The 17,303-nt window shown below is 37.0% G+C and overlaps 1 protein-coding gene across 1 annotated transcript; it reads right to left on the reverse strand.

Moving 5' to 3' along the window:
* Window positions 1–419: 419 nt before the first annotated feature.
* On the reverse strand, window positions 420–16,366 carry LOC104523676 (bifunctional 3'-phosphoadenosine 5'-phosphosulfate synthase 1-like). Its single transcript, XM_010166334.1, has 4 exons — window positions 16,223–16,366; window positions 14,552–14,820; window positions 10,616–10,845; window positions 420–1,007 (listed from the first exon to the last, which is right to left on the reverse strand). The coding sequence occupies exons 1-4, from the start codon at window positions 16,356–16,358 to the stop codon at window positions 869–871; spliced, it is 774 nt and encodes a 257-aa protein (XP_010164636.1). The 5' UTR covers window positions 16,359–16,366; the 3' UTR covers window positions 420–868.
* Between the last annotated feature and the right edge of the window lie 937 nt (window positions 16,367–17,303).

Raw genomic sequence — 17,303 nt, forward strand, 5'->3', positions numbered from 1 at the left:
TTTTTTTTTTTTTCTTGCAATAATTAAATATGAATTCAAGGTTGGTCTGACATACTTTTGTTAAAGTTGCAGTAGGCTGAACAAATATATCCGGAACCAAAAGCTGTCAAGTTATATCAAATGAAATAAAATATTTCCTACTGACATCAACGGCAAAAAGCACATATACTAAAAAAAATCTGAAATAGTTATCAATTCAAAGTTAAAACTAGATATTTAGTTCATTACCTGGCCACTTTTATAAGTCTACAGCAGAAGAGAATCACTGGACAACTCAATGAAGTCCAAAACTAAACAAAGAAAGCAAAAAAGTTTTAATTATGCTACATATAAAAACTGCTTTTTCATTAAATATTGTGAGAAATTAATGTTAAGTGCTTCTGGAGATGACGAGATAAAGATGAGGACAATTCCATGGATGTTTTAAAACTTATTTACTTTTTTGATTTATAGATAATCTATCCATAGTTAATGGTCTAACCATTGAATTTTCTCCTACAAACTACCAAAACTAAACACTACCCAGCAGTTTAAATAACATATGAAAAAAGTTGCATCTATTTAACAGTGGCAGAACTCACAGGACAGAGGCAGTAAAATATAAAAAAAGACAAGAGTTAAAAATCCTACTGCAAGAATATAAACTGTAATAAAAGAGAAGACATTAAAACCAGCAGCTAGTTAGGTGCCAGGACATAATAGAACCCATAAGGACAGGCAAAGAATGATGCTAAGTTAGGGAGAAAGAGTCTGTTTTCAGAGAACTTCCTGACAGACACCACAACAAAGTAACATGAACGGTGACTGTGTGGTCCCCTTCTCGTAAATAAATCAGGCGTCAAATGTTGATCTGCAGTTAATAAGAGGCCTAAGCCTTCTCCAAGGATTTGTAGTATTCTGTCAGCACAGTCCAAGCCTTGGGAGCCATGAAGCCTTCCGGCGGGTTCTGTCCTTCTCGAGCCAGCTTGCGCATGCGGGTCCCCGATATAAATTCAAAGTCTTCATGGCTGAGAGAGTAGGAGTGGGGGTAAGGGGGAGAGGGGTAAGGGGGAGAGGAGCAAGGGGAGGGGAAGGAAAAGAACATATTTTAAAAGCAGGAAAAGTTGCTCATATTCATTTTCCTTTCTTGAGACTTTATACATTTCTTCTTGGGAGTATAATGCCGTACAGTAACTGGCATTTCCAGACATTTGGCCAGCTATTCCAGTAAATCTCTAGAATATAAACCCTCTACAATATTCAGCTTAGGTAGCTCCTGAGGCTTAGCAGCATGGTCCAACTGATCTCCTGTGAACTGAACCAAGTTTGTGCTTCCATCTAGCCTGGCTTGCTCTCTATAAGGAAAAAGGCAACTGCTCAGAGACAACCATCTCCTCCACCTCTTACCTCAGCCCTCTGGCAAGAGCAGCCATCCTATTTTGCCTCTCACCCTGCCATGGCAGCAGCCCAGCCCTATGCACTGGCTGAAGGTTCCAGTGCTGGTTGAAGAAGGCAATTTCAGTGCGACTAGAGAATGTGAAAAAAACCCACTGCACAAAGTCTTAGTGAAGGACAGTTTGCAGAACAGAGAAAGTAAAAGCCTCAGAGACTAGAAGCAAGCTCCACAGCTGGGCCATTGCAAGCCACTGAGCAGGCATATACATGAGTAGCAGTAATGCAGCACATACAGTTCAAAATAAAGAAAAAAGCAGGGGAATAAGAGAAATACCTTTCCCTAAAGATGTTTTTCCCTAAGAAACAGAATTCAGTTGGACAAATGCACAAATTAACTCCGATCAGGATTGTATATCATTGTTAACATGGCAATCTAAATTAATATTAACTTCTCAGGTATGTGGTCATAAGCAGCAAAAGCTCTACTAATTAAACTTACTCCTCACAGGACTGAAACAGTAAAGGCAAGACAAGAATGACAGAGTTCTACCAAATGCTCCAAAGGAAAAGTTATTTATTCTTAAATTAAATATGGAATTTTACTTATGTCATTTGTTCAATTTGTAAAATGTATGCATTACTCATTCCTTACTTGTCTGTTTAAAATAAAAAGTATTGATCTCAGATGCATGTGCCTAAGACAGAAACAAGAGCCAAGTGTGGCAGAACTTGGCTTTAAGTGCTGAGCTATGCTCAGTAGGGTATGGAAGTTAGCAAGATGCAGAAAGCATTCCACAGTTCCCTTTCACATAACCACTAACCCCATAACTTTTTTATTTGGATTGTATATATTTACACAGCAGCACTGCCATACACACTCTTTTCTCATTGCTCTCAATTTGAGACTGTGGGCTCCTGAAGTGTCACAAGGAAACAAACTCTACTGTGATTCAATTCTGCAAAATATAAATTACAGAAAAATGTAAACTTAAAGTTGATGCACGTCCATGGGAGAAAAAGCTATGTCACTGCTATTTATAATGCCTGAAAACTTTGTTCCTTAGCAGAGAGATGCCCACTGTTCAGTAACAGTACTTGAAGGTAATTCGTGTCTTTGCAAAGAACTATTTCTATAAAATATATGTTGGGAAGTGATAAGCCTGGTTAATTCTAGTGAAAAAATATTAAGTCTTCAGATGATCAGGAAGAGAAGAGTAAAGCAAGTGGTATAAAGTTTCTCCCTAATGTAGTAGCAACACTAAAGTTCAAGCATTAAAAAAAAAAAAAAAAAAGTTAGCTACTTTATCCCTTCCTTGCCTGTTAAATGTTCAGAAAAACACTCAACTCCCTACTGTGCCCTGCAAGTGAAACAAAGGTACTAAACCAATAAATTTAGATATACCATATAAGTTTGCTTCAGTAGGACCCCCAATTCCTTTTGTTTCTTCTTATCCCTAGTTGCATAAAAAGCAGCTTTAGGAACTGAAGATATCAAGAGAGAAACACAAAAAGAAGCAAAGTAGATCTATAGAAACTATAAGAAAAGGAAATAAAAACATGAGCAAGGATAATTTAAGAAATATACTACATTCAGCATTTCATAACATTTCTAGAAACTTTTAAAAAATACTTTATTAAAAAGTAAAAAAGTAATAATGATGCCCTCTCATTATCCCAAACTTGTCTTTTTAATGAGTTTTTCTTTTTTAAAAAAAATTACCTTAATTAGTAATCACTGAAGTGACTCAAATGGACCTTTGGCAATATACACTGTATGTTGAAATTTCAACACAGTAAATTTTGCCTTTTGAAAAATTACTGTATTTGTAATTTTATTGTTTCCACTTTAACATCCACTTTCACATCTAAAACAGAGTATCTGAATAACCACTCAATACTCACTATCTTTATTAATGGTAAAAAAATCAAACCTCTTGAGTATCAGAAACTGGTATTTCCACTAAGCAGAAATGCTTTATCAGTCCCGGCTCTGTGGTGGGATGTGAACCACGAGCATTTTGAAATAAAATACATCAGTATGAGTAATTTGCTTTTGTGGAAAAAGAAACCAGAAAGAAGAGCCAAGTAATTTTGTTCATAGTGAATTTTGAGGAGATTAGGAGTTACTCTACATAAAATGGATTTGAGTGGAACATGAGAGGGGGAAACATTTGACCATTAAAGCTGCTAGGAAATATAAATGCCAAAGCCATCCAAATTCCATTCTCAAGCGAGATTTAGAATGACTCTCAATGAAACTTTACCCAAGCCTTTTCAGAGCATGGGACTTAAGTAATTTTGAAAATTTTATTCAGTGGCTGCTGGAATTAGTTTTCTTTGAGCCACATAATATGTTAGCAAATGCTAGTAAAAGGTCAAATCAATGCTGTAATCAATTGAGTTTGACTAATATTGACGTAATATTTGTCACCAATGCAATTAAAAATACTCTCCAAAAGAAAGATGAAAAAAGGCAGAAATAAATCCACAATAAAAACTTATCAACAGAAAACCAGTCTTAAAACATAGTACATTGAGACTGGCATTTGCTCCATGGCATAGCATCCTAGAACCCTGTTACACTCAGAGTGGAAAAAGCCTTACATACACACGCTGTGAAATCTCCTTACTTGTGGAAGACAGGGCTAGGCAGACAGAAAACACAACTTCGCTGTGCTCTCATACATCTAGCTCAAGGAGAAAAGGAATCTTATGCTTCAGATTGAGCCTTCCTTCCACACACAGAGCTATATGTAAATACAGGCACCCACAGGTGCACAAGATAATATTTTGTATTTGGAAAGCAGTGATATTATTCAGAATAACATAGGACAAAATTTGTGCTTTTAAATAATATTCAAACTATTCACAGTAACTCAGCATCACACTCAAAGGACACTACAAACCATGCACAGATGATTAAGAATTCATACAGCAGTTATCTCATTTATTTCATTTACCAAGACTATTGTTTTAATCTGTTAAATTGATTTCCCTTGTTTTGTGCATTCAGTAGTTATTTTTCACCACAGTACCACAAAAGCCCCCAGCGACAATGACATCTCTTTACAGTTTATTATGAGCTCAAACTCATTAAGAGCAGTGTGTAAGGCTAAGACTTCAAAGACCTTACAGTTCTTGTGACAAAACAAAGAATGTAACACCAGTTTGCAAGTGGGAAATGACAGCATGAAGGTGCCTGTAGTCCTACAGGAAACCTCTGCTGTATCTCTGAGGTGTCAAAATACAGTACTTCAATACAGCTACTGAGGAGAGTATTTTTGCCACTTCAACAATTACCCCCTATAGGTTTAATCTAAGTATAAAAAATACTATGTAATTGATTTTTCACTTGGGAACACTAAAGATCAGTCATAATCTTGGGAATCCCAACCTTCTGTTAGGGTATCTGGCACTGTGCAAATTACTTTCTTAGCATTTCCGTTCTCTCTGCTGCTCTCAAGGTCTTAATAAATTACTCTTAAATACAAGACTCATGATAAAAGTACAGACCATTAGTTCTTAGTTTTGCCAATTCATAAAAATGTCTTTTGGAAACAAATGCATGGAAATAATAACATCACTTATGCACCCTGGTCTGGCTTCATAACAACTGCCATGTTCTACTGTGCTAGCGAACTTTAGATCCTATTAATTCCTAGGACAATTCACAGCCTCATTATCTGGGGTTCAGTCCTTTAACAATTCTTCTCTAACTTCACATTTCCTAAGTAGGATCTGTCATGAGGTCAAATCTAATCTTATAACCCTTTTCAGAAAGATTTTCCACTGAATTTCAATTTACCTTTGCAGCATCAAGTCATGACTTACACCATAACTCCTACAGGAACAGAAGATTGTCCCTTAGAATAACAAAATAACAAACAAAAGATTGTCCCCAAGTCTTTTTATATCAGTCTATGCTATACCTTAGGAATGACCCAGGATGCTGAATGAACCACTTAGCATCAGTTAGGCTGAAAACTTAACTGGCCATGAGCAAACTCTTCATGAAATCAGAACATAAGAATGTGATTAATATCAACATATTAACGTTGATTAAATTAAATTAAAGCAAATCTTTCACCTGGTGTGAATAAAATGTCTTTCTGAGCGGCAGGAGGGTTTAAATCTTCTGAGCTGCTGCACTGTTTCAATGTATCCTAAATTACGTACTAATGTCAACTGAGAAACCATATTTCACATAGCTGAATTAAGGAGGACAGTCAAGCTTGCTTTTCTCAGCCTCTTACTATCACTTTAAAAAACAGGTATCACACCAAATAAATCTGGGAACAGTATATACTTAGTTGGAACAGCTCTGCTGTATGTATGACTTGATAGTATTAAAGCAGTCATAACAACCACATTAAAGGTCCTGGGAATAAATTATATAAAGTTAAAATCTCTCCTCTTCACGGATACTCATGCTTCATTCACATTTTACAGAAAGTGTGAACAGTCTGCCCCAGTAACCTTACTTAAGGGTTTCTTTTAGCCAAAATGATCTCATCAGTTCTCTTTCAGAAAAAAAAAAATTTAAAAAAATCAATTTTTTACAGACACTGCTGTGGTTTTTTTAATTGCCAGACTAATTTCCTTTCTTAATTGAGTTTTTTCTCAGCAGTTGTCTGTGGCTGCATTTTATAGGGCTGATCTTCTGTAAAGAATTGGGAATCTCTGCTCACTCAAACAACTACTATAATTAAGCCACCAATCCCAAATTACACTTGTCTGTGGTAACTGTTTGAGAGGCATTTTTGGCTGAAGAAACACACTAACTGTTTTTCTGAAGGTATTTCAGCATTGGGGTTTTTTGGGGAGTAGTGGTGTTTTTTGTTGGTTGTTTTTTCTTTACACTTCAGTCTAATAGTGGTTTACAGATCAGACATTCATCTGGAATTTCTCTAAAATTCTTCCTATAAAATTTTCCAAAACATGTTTGGACATATTCAAGTATTGACCAAAAATTCTATGAAATCTAAAAGGGTAAAAACTATGATAAGCAAAGGACTGTACAAATATTTATACTAGTTTCTATATGTATTATTTCTTCAGAATTCTATGCAAGTAGAAATGCTCAAGCTTCCCATAGAAACTTAGATTAGGCTTGCTACCTGACTTTAGCAACGATAAAAAGAGGAATTTTTTAAATTATCCTTGTTTTGACCAAAGAGAAAATAAAATTAAGTTAGCTCTACCTATGCTGCTATACATTGCTTCAAATGCATTCCTCAAATCTCTTTCCTAAATCTTAGTTTCAGATACATCTGTTTCAAAAATATGTTTTAAGACTGCAGTTCCATGAGGTGCTAAGCCTAGTTTTAGAATGTCCAAGAAGCAAATTGAAAATTGTGGTGGCTTCATGAGGTAAAATACAAATATAGTCTTAAGTCACTGTTTGTTCACATGTTTTAACATTTGAAAGGGTAACTTTAGTCAAACAATTTATACAAGTTAAACTTTGTGCACCACTCTGCAACAACAATTGCTGTGCAGCTAGTATAAAGGCTTTCACACACAATGCTCCATGATTACCCCTGAATGCAATCAGGATATCCTGGTTTCCTTATAAACAGGGGTACATGGAGATACACCGGCTGACAAGTTACTTCAGCTCCAACAGCACCACAGCAGCTTAACGTTGTTAACCAGCAGTGCGAGGCCCTGACACTCAAAGTTAACAGTCGTGTTCTTCAGACTGTTCCCAAGCAGAAACACGGGGTCTATTGAAACTTCAAGGGCAGCCCATCTTCTGGAGGATACTAATGGAAGCGAGAAACAAACTTCTATATCAACTACATAAAACTGCACTTGCATGGACACCTTTGGGAGCTCAAGCCCGAAAGAAAAATGACCTCTTAGAATCACAGGCAGCAGACCTGAGAAGGAAGAGCCTGTGTTACTAAACTGGAGGAAGGACAGTGGTAGGCTTTTTGATGCTTCCCAGGCTTGCCATCAGGTCATGAGCAGCTTAGTCACAGCAAGTCACACAGTTGCCCAGTATCCTATGGTACATAGCTGAACAGTACCGAGTCAGCATGTGAAAACCTACCTCCACAGGAATACGTAGAAAGCTGTCAGCGAGTGTTACATCTTTCTTATAAAAACTGAGCATTAATGTTTAGAGATGTCACAAGCAAAGCAACTTTCTGCCATTGCTAATGCTGCAGCCCCAACATGTCAGACATCTTTCTGGCAGTTGGATCAAACTTATGGTAAACTCTCATGACGAGCCAAAGATTCACCCCCCATTGCCCCCATGGTTTGGGATTGCCTTCAGAAGCAGAAAAATACTTCACCAACATCAGTAAAGAGCCCAACTGCAATAATCTTTGCATGTCTTTGCTGCCAAGACAGGTGTGCCAAACTAGAGAGACACCCAAGACAGCAGATGGTGTCCATTACAACTTCTCACAAGCACCCTCCCAGACAGAGGAGTCTAGGAGGCCTAAAAGAATAGAAGAGATGATCACATGGGCGGAGAATAACTACTTCCAGCAGCTAAGGCACACAGCTCAGCTACAGCTCAGTCCAAGGAAAACCCACTTGACATAACCTTCCATGCAGCCATTAGTGATGTAAATGCTTGAGGGGCCTAGGTGGCTGTCAAGTCTCCAAGCCTCAAAGAACTGAGAAAGGTACAATAGAAATCAAGTCACCCATTTGCAAAACAAGCCAGAGCAATGCTCCGAATGCATACAGCCCTCTTCCTCACATTTTCATGCTGTGTTTTTCACCAGGTAAGTGGTGAGCTCAGTAAAGATTTCCATGAACATCACTATGTCACACCCAAGTGTTTTCCACCAGTACTGATCCTTTCATATTTCCAGACAATCCTCTATTCCCTGCCATCCTCCTTAGAGAGTCAAACACCACGTGGTCCAGAAGTATTACACAGACTACCCTGAAATGCAGCCAGCTGTACCCACCCAAGCCCTAACTTTGTCTGCACCCTACCACAGTGTTCTGTCTATGGCAAGTAGCAGCAACAATGACTCTCTGCGTGTGTCCACATTGCCATCTAGAGGATTCCTGCCACGCTCCAGTCTACCCTGTAGTTTACAAACAGTATCTATGGAAGGACAGGACAACTGGTCTTACACTCTGACAGCAGCAGGGCAAAACTGCACACTAATAGCAGCATGGCCTTTTTTCCAAGGCAGCGACAGAAACAGGGAAAAAAAAAATGCCTGAAACCAAAGGGCATTTCTGGCCTTTCACATTGTTACTCCTCTTCTACACCAACTTACTAAGACATGAGAAACCAGTGTAACTTTTTCACTATAATCTTTGTGTATTTATCTTATAAAACTTGGTGAATTACTTGGACAAACAGGACAAATACCCATAGTATCTACTACAACAGCCTTTGGAACCTTATGTTATAATGTACACAGGTTTGCATAAAACTAGCAATATTTACATCACAGTCCAGCTGCTGTGCACAGTGACGAGGACTTCTAGATGCATCTCAACTAATGAAAGGCACAAAGGCAGTGAAGTGTTCAATAGCTAGCTAAGAGGTAACAATTTTAGGAAGAGACGTTCATGTCATATATGCTATAAGTATCCTTCCTTCTGATTTCATTCCTCCTAATGAACATAGCATGTGTCAGGGCATAGGTCTGATCAGATGCTACTGTCCATACCTTTACTTGAGAAAAAAAACCTGCTGAAGTGCCATCCAAAGAGAAGCTTCACAGCACTAAAGAGAACTCACGCTGGAATGCTGCCTATACAGGAGGGAGGAGGCAGGAAGAGCAACATCAGCAAACTACAACTGCTAAATAAGCCTCCCTGATTAGCTTCAATTTTAAAACATCTGCACTGTAGGAAATTATCAAATTTCTAAACACATATGGATGTTGTAGAGTAACACACAGTGAAACTATTTTAATTCTTGTCAGGTTTCAACAGATTTGCTTTTATCATGCTGCTTATGATTCCAAACAACAAAACATACCATAAAGTTATATCTAGTTATGTAAGAGACAATAACACTTCGTGGCTTTTAAAAATAAAAGCAGACTAATTCAGGTGCTTGGAATTTACTGCTGAACTATAGAGCAGCTGCATAACTTACAATCAAGGTTAAGCTAACACATTATCTACTAATAAACTTAATTCATGGTAAGAAAGACACAAGCTGCTGAAAAAAACTTATTGGTTGATTGTCACAAGCCACAGTGACATCCTTGGAGACTTTTATACTTGGTGTAACTGCAACATAAGCAGCTAAAGAACAAGAAATAAGAGATGTGTTCAGTTTTACACATCAGTCTATTCCATGCTGAGTTCATGCTTTCAAAGACGAACTGTGTTGTACAGACATACTTGTTCAGTGAGAAGCAGTAGGAAATAACATATAAAAATATAAGGGGTTTTTTAGAAAAACATCTTGCTCGACAGTTTGTATTTCAGTACTAACTTCAACTGTAGTTTGATGTAAAACAAAAGGACAGTTCAATAATCTGAATAAGGAGGTTTAAACTAAAAAAACTAAAAAGACAAGTTACATTCTCAGTCTCACTCATGCACACCATAGCAACACATACAGTGAGTTCTGGACTCCACTATGTCACATGAGTGAAAAACAAAATTGGAACATGCAGAAGGTGAAACTACCTGTCCTGTAACTGAATTTAAAAAAAAAAAAAAACAAAAAAAAAAATCAACCAAACAAACAAAAAAACCCAAACAAACAAAACACTTAAAAACCCCAGCTGAAAACCCTGGCATATACAACAGACTTAGGGCATCATTTTGCATTACTGTTAAACAAAGCAAATAGTTATTTTTCACCCTCTTTTGTCCACTATCTTCTCCCTGCTGCACTCTCGCTCATTGTTTCTCTTCCCTCATATCTGATGCATACCTGACACCTGAGAAGCGTATTCAGAAAGATAAACCAGCAGAAAGCTAGTCTTACTATTATGATAAATAGTAATATTTTTCTGTGGATTTAGCAATCTGTGCCAACATGTTCCAGAACTAGAGAAACTCCAGTACCTGGGAGGAAAATGGAAGTTTCCAGTAGCAGCTAAACTTGGATCAAGATACTTGTGCTGTGAAACTGCACCTAAATCATGCTGAAGTCAAGTGGCATTTGTGATCTAAACCCACATCTAAACACTGCCATCTTTGAGCAATATGAATTAAAAACTTTTTCATTTTATGTGAATGGGGGGTTAAAAGGCAGCCATTGCTCAAAAAGTGTTAAAATAAAACTACAACTTACTGATCAGAGTCATAATAATCCATGCACTTAATTTTCTTATTATAAGCTGCAACTCGGAAGGGTACAATTTCCAGAGCTCGAAGGCCTGGAGCCATTGTCAACACTTTGGCACCATGGGTTGGTTCATACAGATCTTTCCCAGTGTCAGGGTGTGGCATCCCTGCTGGATCTCGCCCTACAATGTAGAAGTTAGCTCCTGCAACCATCCGTGATCTACAGTGCCACTGAACCTAGAAGAGAGACAGGGAAAAACAGTAAACGGAAGAAAACAGTCAAAATACGATCCTTAAAACATGCATGCATTGTATAATTACCACTTTGTCCCTAATCAGACATGATTTTTACCATGGAGACACATCAAAACAATAAATTATGTGAATCACCACCAAACTTATAGCTAAGACATACTATTCCTCTGCTTCACTGGCATGTTAGGATACTTTAAAAGTTGCTCTAGCATAGTGTTTGGAAAAGTATAATCAGGGCAAGAAAGATGGAGCTCATCCATTTCTTAGCTCAGTCCTTCCTGATGTTGTCATTCTCCATCCCTTTCCTTTCATATAAAAAGATTAACGCAAAAGCAACTGCTTTGGTAAGCTTAGTGGGATCTAGCCATATATTGCTCTATTTTAATCACAGCAATTTCTTTAAAAAGACAACCTGACCAATAAATAGCTGCCAAACATTGGAAGACAGACAAGACAGGCTACTTAAACATAGTGTTCAAGAGTGATCTAATCAACCTATCTACACATTAAAAAAGAAAAACTACCCATGCTCAACATTTTCACCTGGTGCATGCAGCAAGGATGTTGTTCAAGGCAGGACTTTAACACTCAGTCTGTGCCGATACTAAGACCCAAAGGACACAAACCAGGTACTTACTGCATGTGAATGCTTGGAATATGCTTTCAGACCACTAAGACTGCCTATTTATGCCACAAGCTTCCAAGATGAAAACTGATAATACAACTCTACCTTTGGTAAATATTTAGTCACCTTTCCCCAATCATTTTGAAATAATTTTATTCAAACACATTTATATGAACTGGGGAGGAACCAGTGTCAAAATCAGAAACTTTAGCTTTACTGAATTTTTGCTTGGATGTACCAACTGCCTTCCACTTTATATTTAAAGTATTGTCAATATTGACAATCAGTTTTCCCACATTACTTCGCTGCACATTTAAAAATGAGTGGCTTAATAAATAACAGCCTGATTTTTACTTTTTTCCTTAAAGGTCAGTTACTACTGAAAAAAAATAAAAAAAACTTCAAAGGAAATTCTGCGTACAACCTTTTCAATTGTCCACACCCTTGTAAGCAAAGAAATGCTTTCAAAATAGTTAGAAATGCATCTCTTACTAAATACAGTGAAAGGATTTTTTTCCTCCCAAAGACTGTTTTCAGTCTCCCTAGACTGTTAGATATGTTACTCTTATGACAGTTTTTAGACTTAGTGTGTTATAGGACTGTTGGTAAATTTTCTTAATTCATTTTTATATGTAATATTTCCAATAGAAAATGTAACTGTCTAGTATAGGCAAAATAGAATAACTATTACATTACATAACAAAGACACACCAATTCAGGAAATGTCAATATGTTATCATACTGGGAAGTATTCCTCTAAAAGAATTCTCATACCATCTATACAGCTTAGTATCTACCAAATGATACTTAGAGAACTGAGTTTAAAAAAAACAGCAAGTAAGACCTACCCAGTAACTACATAGTGTAAAATAGCTTCACAAGTGGAACAGTAATAAACATCTGCCAAGCACTAAAGGAAAAAAAAAAAAAAAAAAAGGGAGGCAGGAGGGAAAAAACCCCACAAATCATAAGACAAAAGTTGCTGCCACTACCTTGTAGTAAATGGACAATGTGATGGATACATTTTCCTTCCATTACAAAAAAACCCCCTGTGTCTGCCTAATCTTTGCATAACAAAATCACAGTGTTTCATGTTTTAGTCACTGTGCATGCTCTTCTGTATTAACAAGCCTTAGGCAAGAAGTTCAAAAGTGATTTCTCAAAGTAGTAACTAACTGTTAGTTCTACATTAGTTTTATGACTAATCGTTACAGAAAGCATTCAAGGAGGAAGTTTTGCACTCAATATGCACAGAGTTCTGTAAATCAGTAGTCAGGTAATGAAATTAGGAACCAGTCATGACTTATAAGGGTACCATTGGTATCAGTTTTCATCTTGACCACAGCCAGACATTACACATGACGGATACCACTGCTATTCAAGTGTACAGGGTGCAACGGAAGCATCTGGATGCTGACAGCTATGCTAGCTATTCATGTTATGAGCACAGAGTGGGCCATACACATGGAATTCCAGCATACCACAGCAGCTAGCAGCATATTTTCTAGCATAGTTAAGAAATATAAGTTTCATGTTGTCATTTGGGTAACAGCAAGTAAGAACTCTATTTTGAATAAGTGAAGCTATTTGACTAAGAATTTAGAACAATGTAAACCACATGTTTGAGACAGAACACTAGCAGCTCTTGTCCCATTTCTATACATGCACCCTACTTCAAAACATATTTACTTTCCAAAGTAGGTGAATGTATTTCATTTTGATACAGAATTTTCTCTTACAGAACTGTTTGTTTTCTTCCGAGGTAATTACTAGGAATGTTAAAAATACAAAAATGCTAAATTGATGCTTATGAAACATGTCCATTAAAAATCTCTGGAAGGCCACATCCATCCTGTAGATAATCATACTAACCACTGCTTGTTGTTCTATAAAGCCCTTGTGCTACAGAAACAAATCTGGTACCAATGTCTTGTAAATGACCTTTGGAAAATGATTAAAAGAAGAGCCTCTTTTATTACTTGGCTACAAACATTATTGTCCAGGCTCTGAGGTCCCTGGAAATGCCATAGAGGTTAGGAGAAAACTTATTCTGTTCAGAACAAGCATTGTGGATTTTGTTGCTCTTCATATGCTCATGAACAAAAGACTGAAGTACAAGATTTCTGTTAATTCTCACAAAAGGTCTTTGGGGAACAGTACAAAATTCCCTACAGTAACCCACTTACATGCTGCAACCAGATCTGAGCTACAGTTTTTTCTCTGGACTGAAAAGGAAGCGCAAGCTCTACTTGATCAGTCAACTGGCCAACAGAAAATAAGCGACACCTGTCTGATTTAATTCCACTGGTGAGATCTCCTATCTATCAAAAAGCTGCCACAGAGTTAGCCTCTTGAGCCTGGTCAGAATTTGAACTTCCTGTGATTCATGAAGGGGGAAAAAGAAAAAAAAAAGAAAAAGAAATAATGAGATGATGAACAAATATCCCCTAAAGGAATTGCCCTCAAATGAGAGCATTTATTCTCTCTGCTGCTTCCCACAAAACTCTAGGGATTCCAACCCAAGACCTGGCTTCTAAATAAAGTGTTGCCAAAGAATTATTTCATACAAAAGCCTTGAAACAATTCTCTCTGAATTGAGTTTGCAAAAAAATAAATAAAGCAAGCCTTTTTTTTTTTTATTCTAATTTGTGTATAGCCTTCCAACATACAAATTTTTTGCTTAACAGACATAAAACTTAAGTATTTAACATTCAGGGGAACTATTTGGTATGTTAACAGATCTTAAAATTCCTTTTGAAAAAGAGTGTAAAAAAGGAGGAAGGATTAATTCATTATCATACCCTCATAACTATAAAGAAAGCACAAAAAACAAAATATTGTCTCCCACCATTTCCAGAAAAATCCTCCAGTATAGAAGTTTCTTCATAGAAGAATGCTTTGGTTGATGACAGAGGGAGCCTTTACAGTCTAGTTCCCCAAGGAAAATTGGTCTCCTCTCTCCATTAAAAAAAACCACAATGCACAAACATCAGGCATAGCACGAAATGCTTTAGTGCACTACCAAAGGGTTTTTGTTCTGTTTTAAACTCTTGATGTATTTACCTCAGTTGGTCCAGCATACATCATGGGGGAAGGGAATATAGCCACCACTGTAGTTTCTGGATTCAAGATTCCCTCCTCCAGTACTGCAGCATGTTGCTTCATGCGCCACATGAGGGGAACATCATCCTCTTTTGTCCAGCCTCCAAGTGGATGCAAGAGTAAAACTGGGCGCCGGTAGCCACGTTCCAGAAGCTGTTTATGAGTATCCTGCATTAAAAGGGCATGCCCGTTGTGCACCGGGTTGCGTAATTGGAACGCAAAGACAGCGTCTATGCGGAAAAAAACAGACAAAAGATATAAGGAAAGCAAGTTATTTTATCAGGAGTCATACAGTACATTCTTTCCTCTTTACTCTATTAAACAAGTATAATAGCAGTATTCACAGGTCATTAAAGGATTAAGAATTATTATAACATCATTATAATCAATAAGAAAAACTAATAAAAACCAATCACACAAAAAAAAGCATAAATTAGTTTCTTTCATTTTTTATATTTCTGCAGAATTACTCTAGTTTCTCCAATAGCTATAATCTCTTTGTATTTTTCACTTGCATGAGCATATAATAAAGTAATATTCTAAGAGGAAATCAAACTATGCTACCTGTTTTAAAGGCTCAATGTACCATCATGAGAACAAATGGACATGTTTGCAATAAAACAAATAAAAGGGGATTTAATGTACCTTAATAAGTTTCCTTCACCTAAACAGCTTAGTAGAGTTCACACACAGTAAGAACAAGGCAAGGCTAACTGCTATTCCAAAGTATTACAAACTCATTGACAAAAAAGCCCAATACAGCCAGGATTTTTCCCTTCTGCAAATTAAGATGAACTAAGGTACCCTGCAAGACAGCAAAATCACTAATAAGGAACCCATGAAATCTAGAGAACAGGGTTTTTCAGGTATCAAATATATTTATTTAGGGGCTAGCTAAAACAAAGACTGGTATCTCAAACCTGCAGATCCTGGAAACACTGACCACAGTGAAAAAACGCAGGATCTTAGGACTAATCTCGGTTTGCATTCTTGATGTTAATCTCTTCCCTTACACTTAGAAGAAGTTCTTCGCAGCTGCCTGCCAGTCACTGCAATAATGAAGGCAGTATGCTTGACTGTTTTCTGCTTTATGACATTACTCAGCCTCTTATTTATCTCCCTAACACAACTGCTTCAGTGAGAAAAACTGTTTCGTTTCTTCTGCACTATAAACTTAGCAATTAGCTCACAATTTTTAACTGCGATACGTTCTACTCTGCACCGCTCTACTTGCATTTTGCTCCCCAAAAGCAGCATGGAACAGACTTAAAAACAGAAGAGCATGAAAGCTCAGCACTCAACCCTATCTCTATAATTTTAGGCAAACCTGATAATTTTAAAATCATATTTTACCACATTTTAACATTATCTTTTTTTTGCATTAGTAACATGACTAATGTGCACGGAAAGTTAAAATTCAGAACTTCAGGTGTTACCAGCTTCTCTTTGTGTATTTAGGCAATGCAATGCCCAAGACCATAAAAATTAATTCCAGTAAAAGTCAAAGAATGACACTTAAAAGAGCATTCAAAATCTTCACCCTTGAAACAATGCTAGCCCCTGTGGTATTGAGGCAGCAAGTGTTTGGATAAATCTTTGCAGGAAGAAACAGAACAAGGAAAATTTACTTACCGGCATTCATTTCCTTGAATTTCTGCCTTAGTTCAGCTGGAGTGAGACGGTATTGATCAAGTCCATCATTCCAATAAATACGATCAAGCACCTGTAGATCTCCACCTACAAGCCAGTTCCCTTGCTCCATAACCATCTAAGAAAAGAAAGGAAAGTCCTTGTTAGGATGGGTTGTCAGCTTCTCCTGGGCATCTAGAGATTGTAATGGGGGCAAATCTTTACCAAGAGAAGAGTCCTGGGTCAATTTTATTTGTCAGTCTCAAGTCAAGCAGCAATAGTTTTTGGGGGTTTTTTTGGTTTTTTAATTAAAAAAAATCATCATTGGAACACAGTCCAGACATGTTATACCATGGTATAACAGGAGAGACACACAAATCTTCAGTAGGCATATGCCTTTCATTCAAAATAAAGGATTTTTTTAATACATAGAAATGCAAGCAGCTAGTATTCTTAACCAACATTATTACATGACAAAAAGATATAGTGGCTGGAAAGCCCAGTATAATAAGTACAATGAAGGTGCACTTCATAGCTGTTGGTCAAAGCAAATGCAGTTCCAGTATCATCCTGCAGTTTACAAGATTCTGGTCAGCAATAAAGTAACAAATAAAATAGTTCTGTAACTACTCACTTTAATTTATGAATAAAATCAGAATCTTTGAAGTAGGGTAGCTTTTGGATTTGTTTCACAGTAGCACTTTCCTAGGGCAACATATATTGTACACTCACTAGAATTCTTCTGATATCTTCAAATATCACCTCAGCCTTTATGAAAAAATAATTACAGCAAGCTGCTTAACATACTCTAGCAATGGCCGTAGAAATCACTCAGAAATAGTTAACTTCTGAGAGTTCATTTGCATTTGAAGATGGAACCACAAAAAACTTCCAAGATTCATACACATTTCTGATAATTTGTTAGCCTTATGTAATTTAAAGATGACAACAGATGTTGATGTATTACATACTAAACCCACAAGCCAAGATGTTAAAATTCAGTGTCAATTTTTCAATTTATTTTTGCTTTGAGATAAAGGACCTGCTGGAATTAAGTGATGCTTGACCAACCTTGTAGACTTTT

This window comes from Antrostomus carolinensis, unplaced genomic scaffold (assembly GCF_000700745.2).
Source record: "Antrostomus carolinensis isolate BGI_N321 unplaced genomic scaffold, ASM70074v2 scaffold14244, whole genome shotgun sequence".
Classification (NCBI taxonomy): Eukaryota; Metazoa; Chordata; class Aves; order Caprimulgiformes; family Caprimulgidae; genus Antrostomus; species Antrostomus carolinensis.

Excerpts from the sequence above, each read along its gene's own strand:
- LOC104523676 (XM_010166334.1), bottom strand. The coding sequence starts at position 16,358 with ATGGTTATGGAGCAAGGGAACTGGCTTGTAGGTGGAGATCTACAGGTG. Across the intron at positions 10,846-14,551 it reads TGTATGCTGGACCAACTGAG|GTTCAGTGGCACTGTAGATC; the intron begins GTAAATACATCA and ends TCTCTCTTCTAG. Across the intron at positions 1,008-10,615 it reads GATTATTATGACTCTGATCA|CCATGAAGACTTTGAATTTA; the intron begins GTAAGTTGTAGT and ends CTACTCTCTCAG.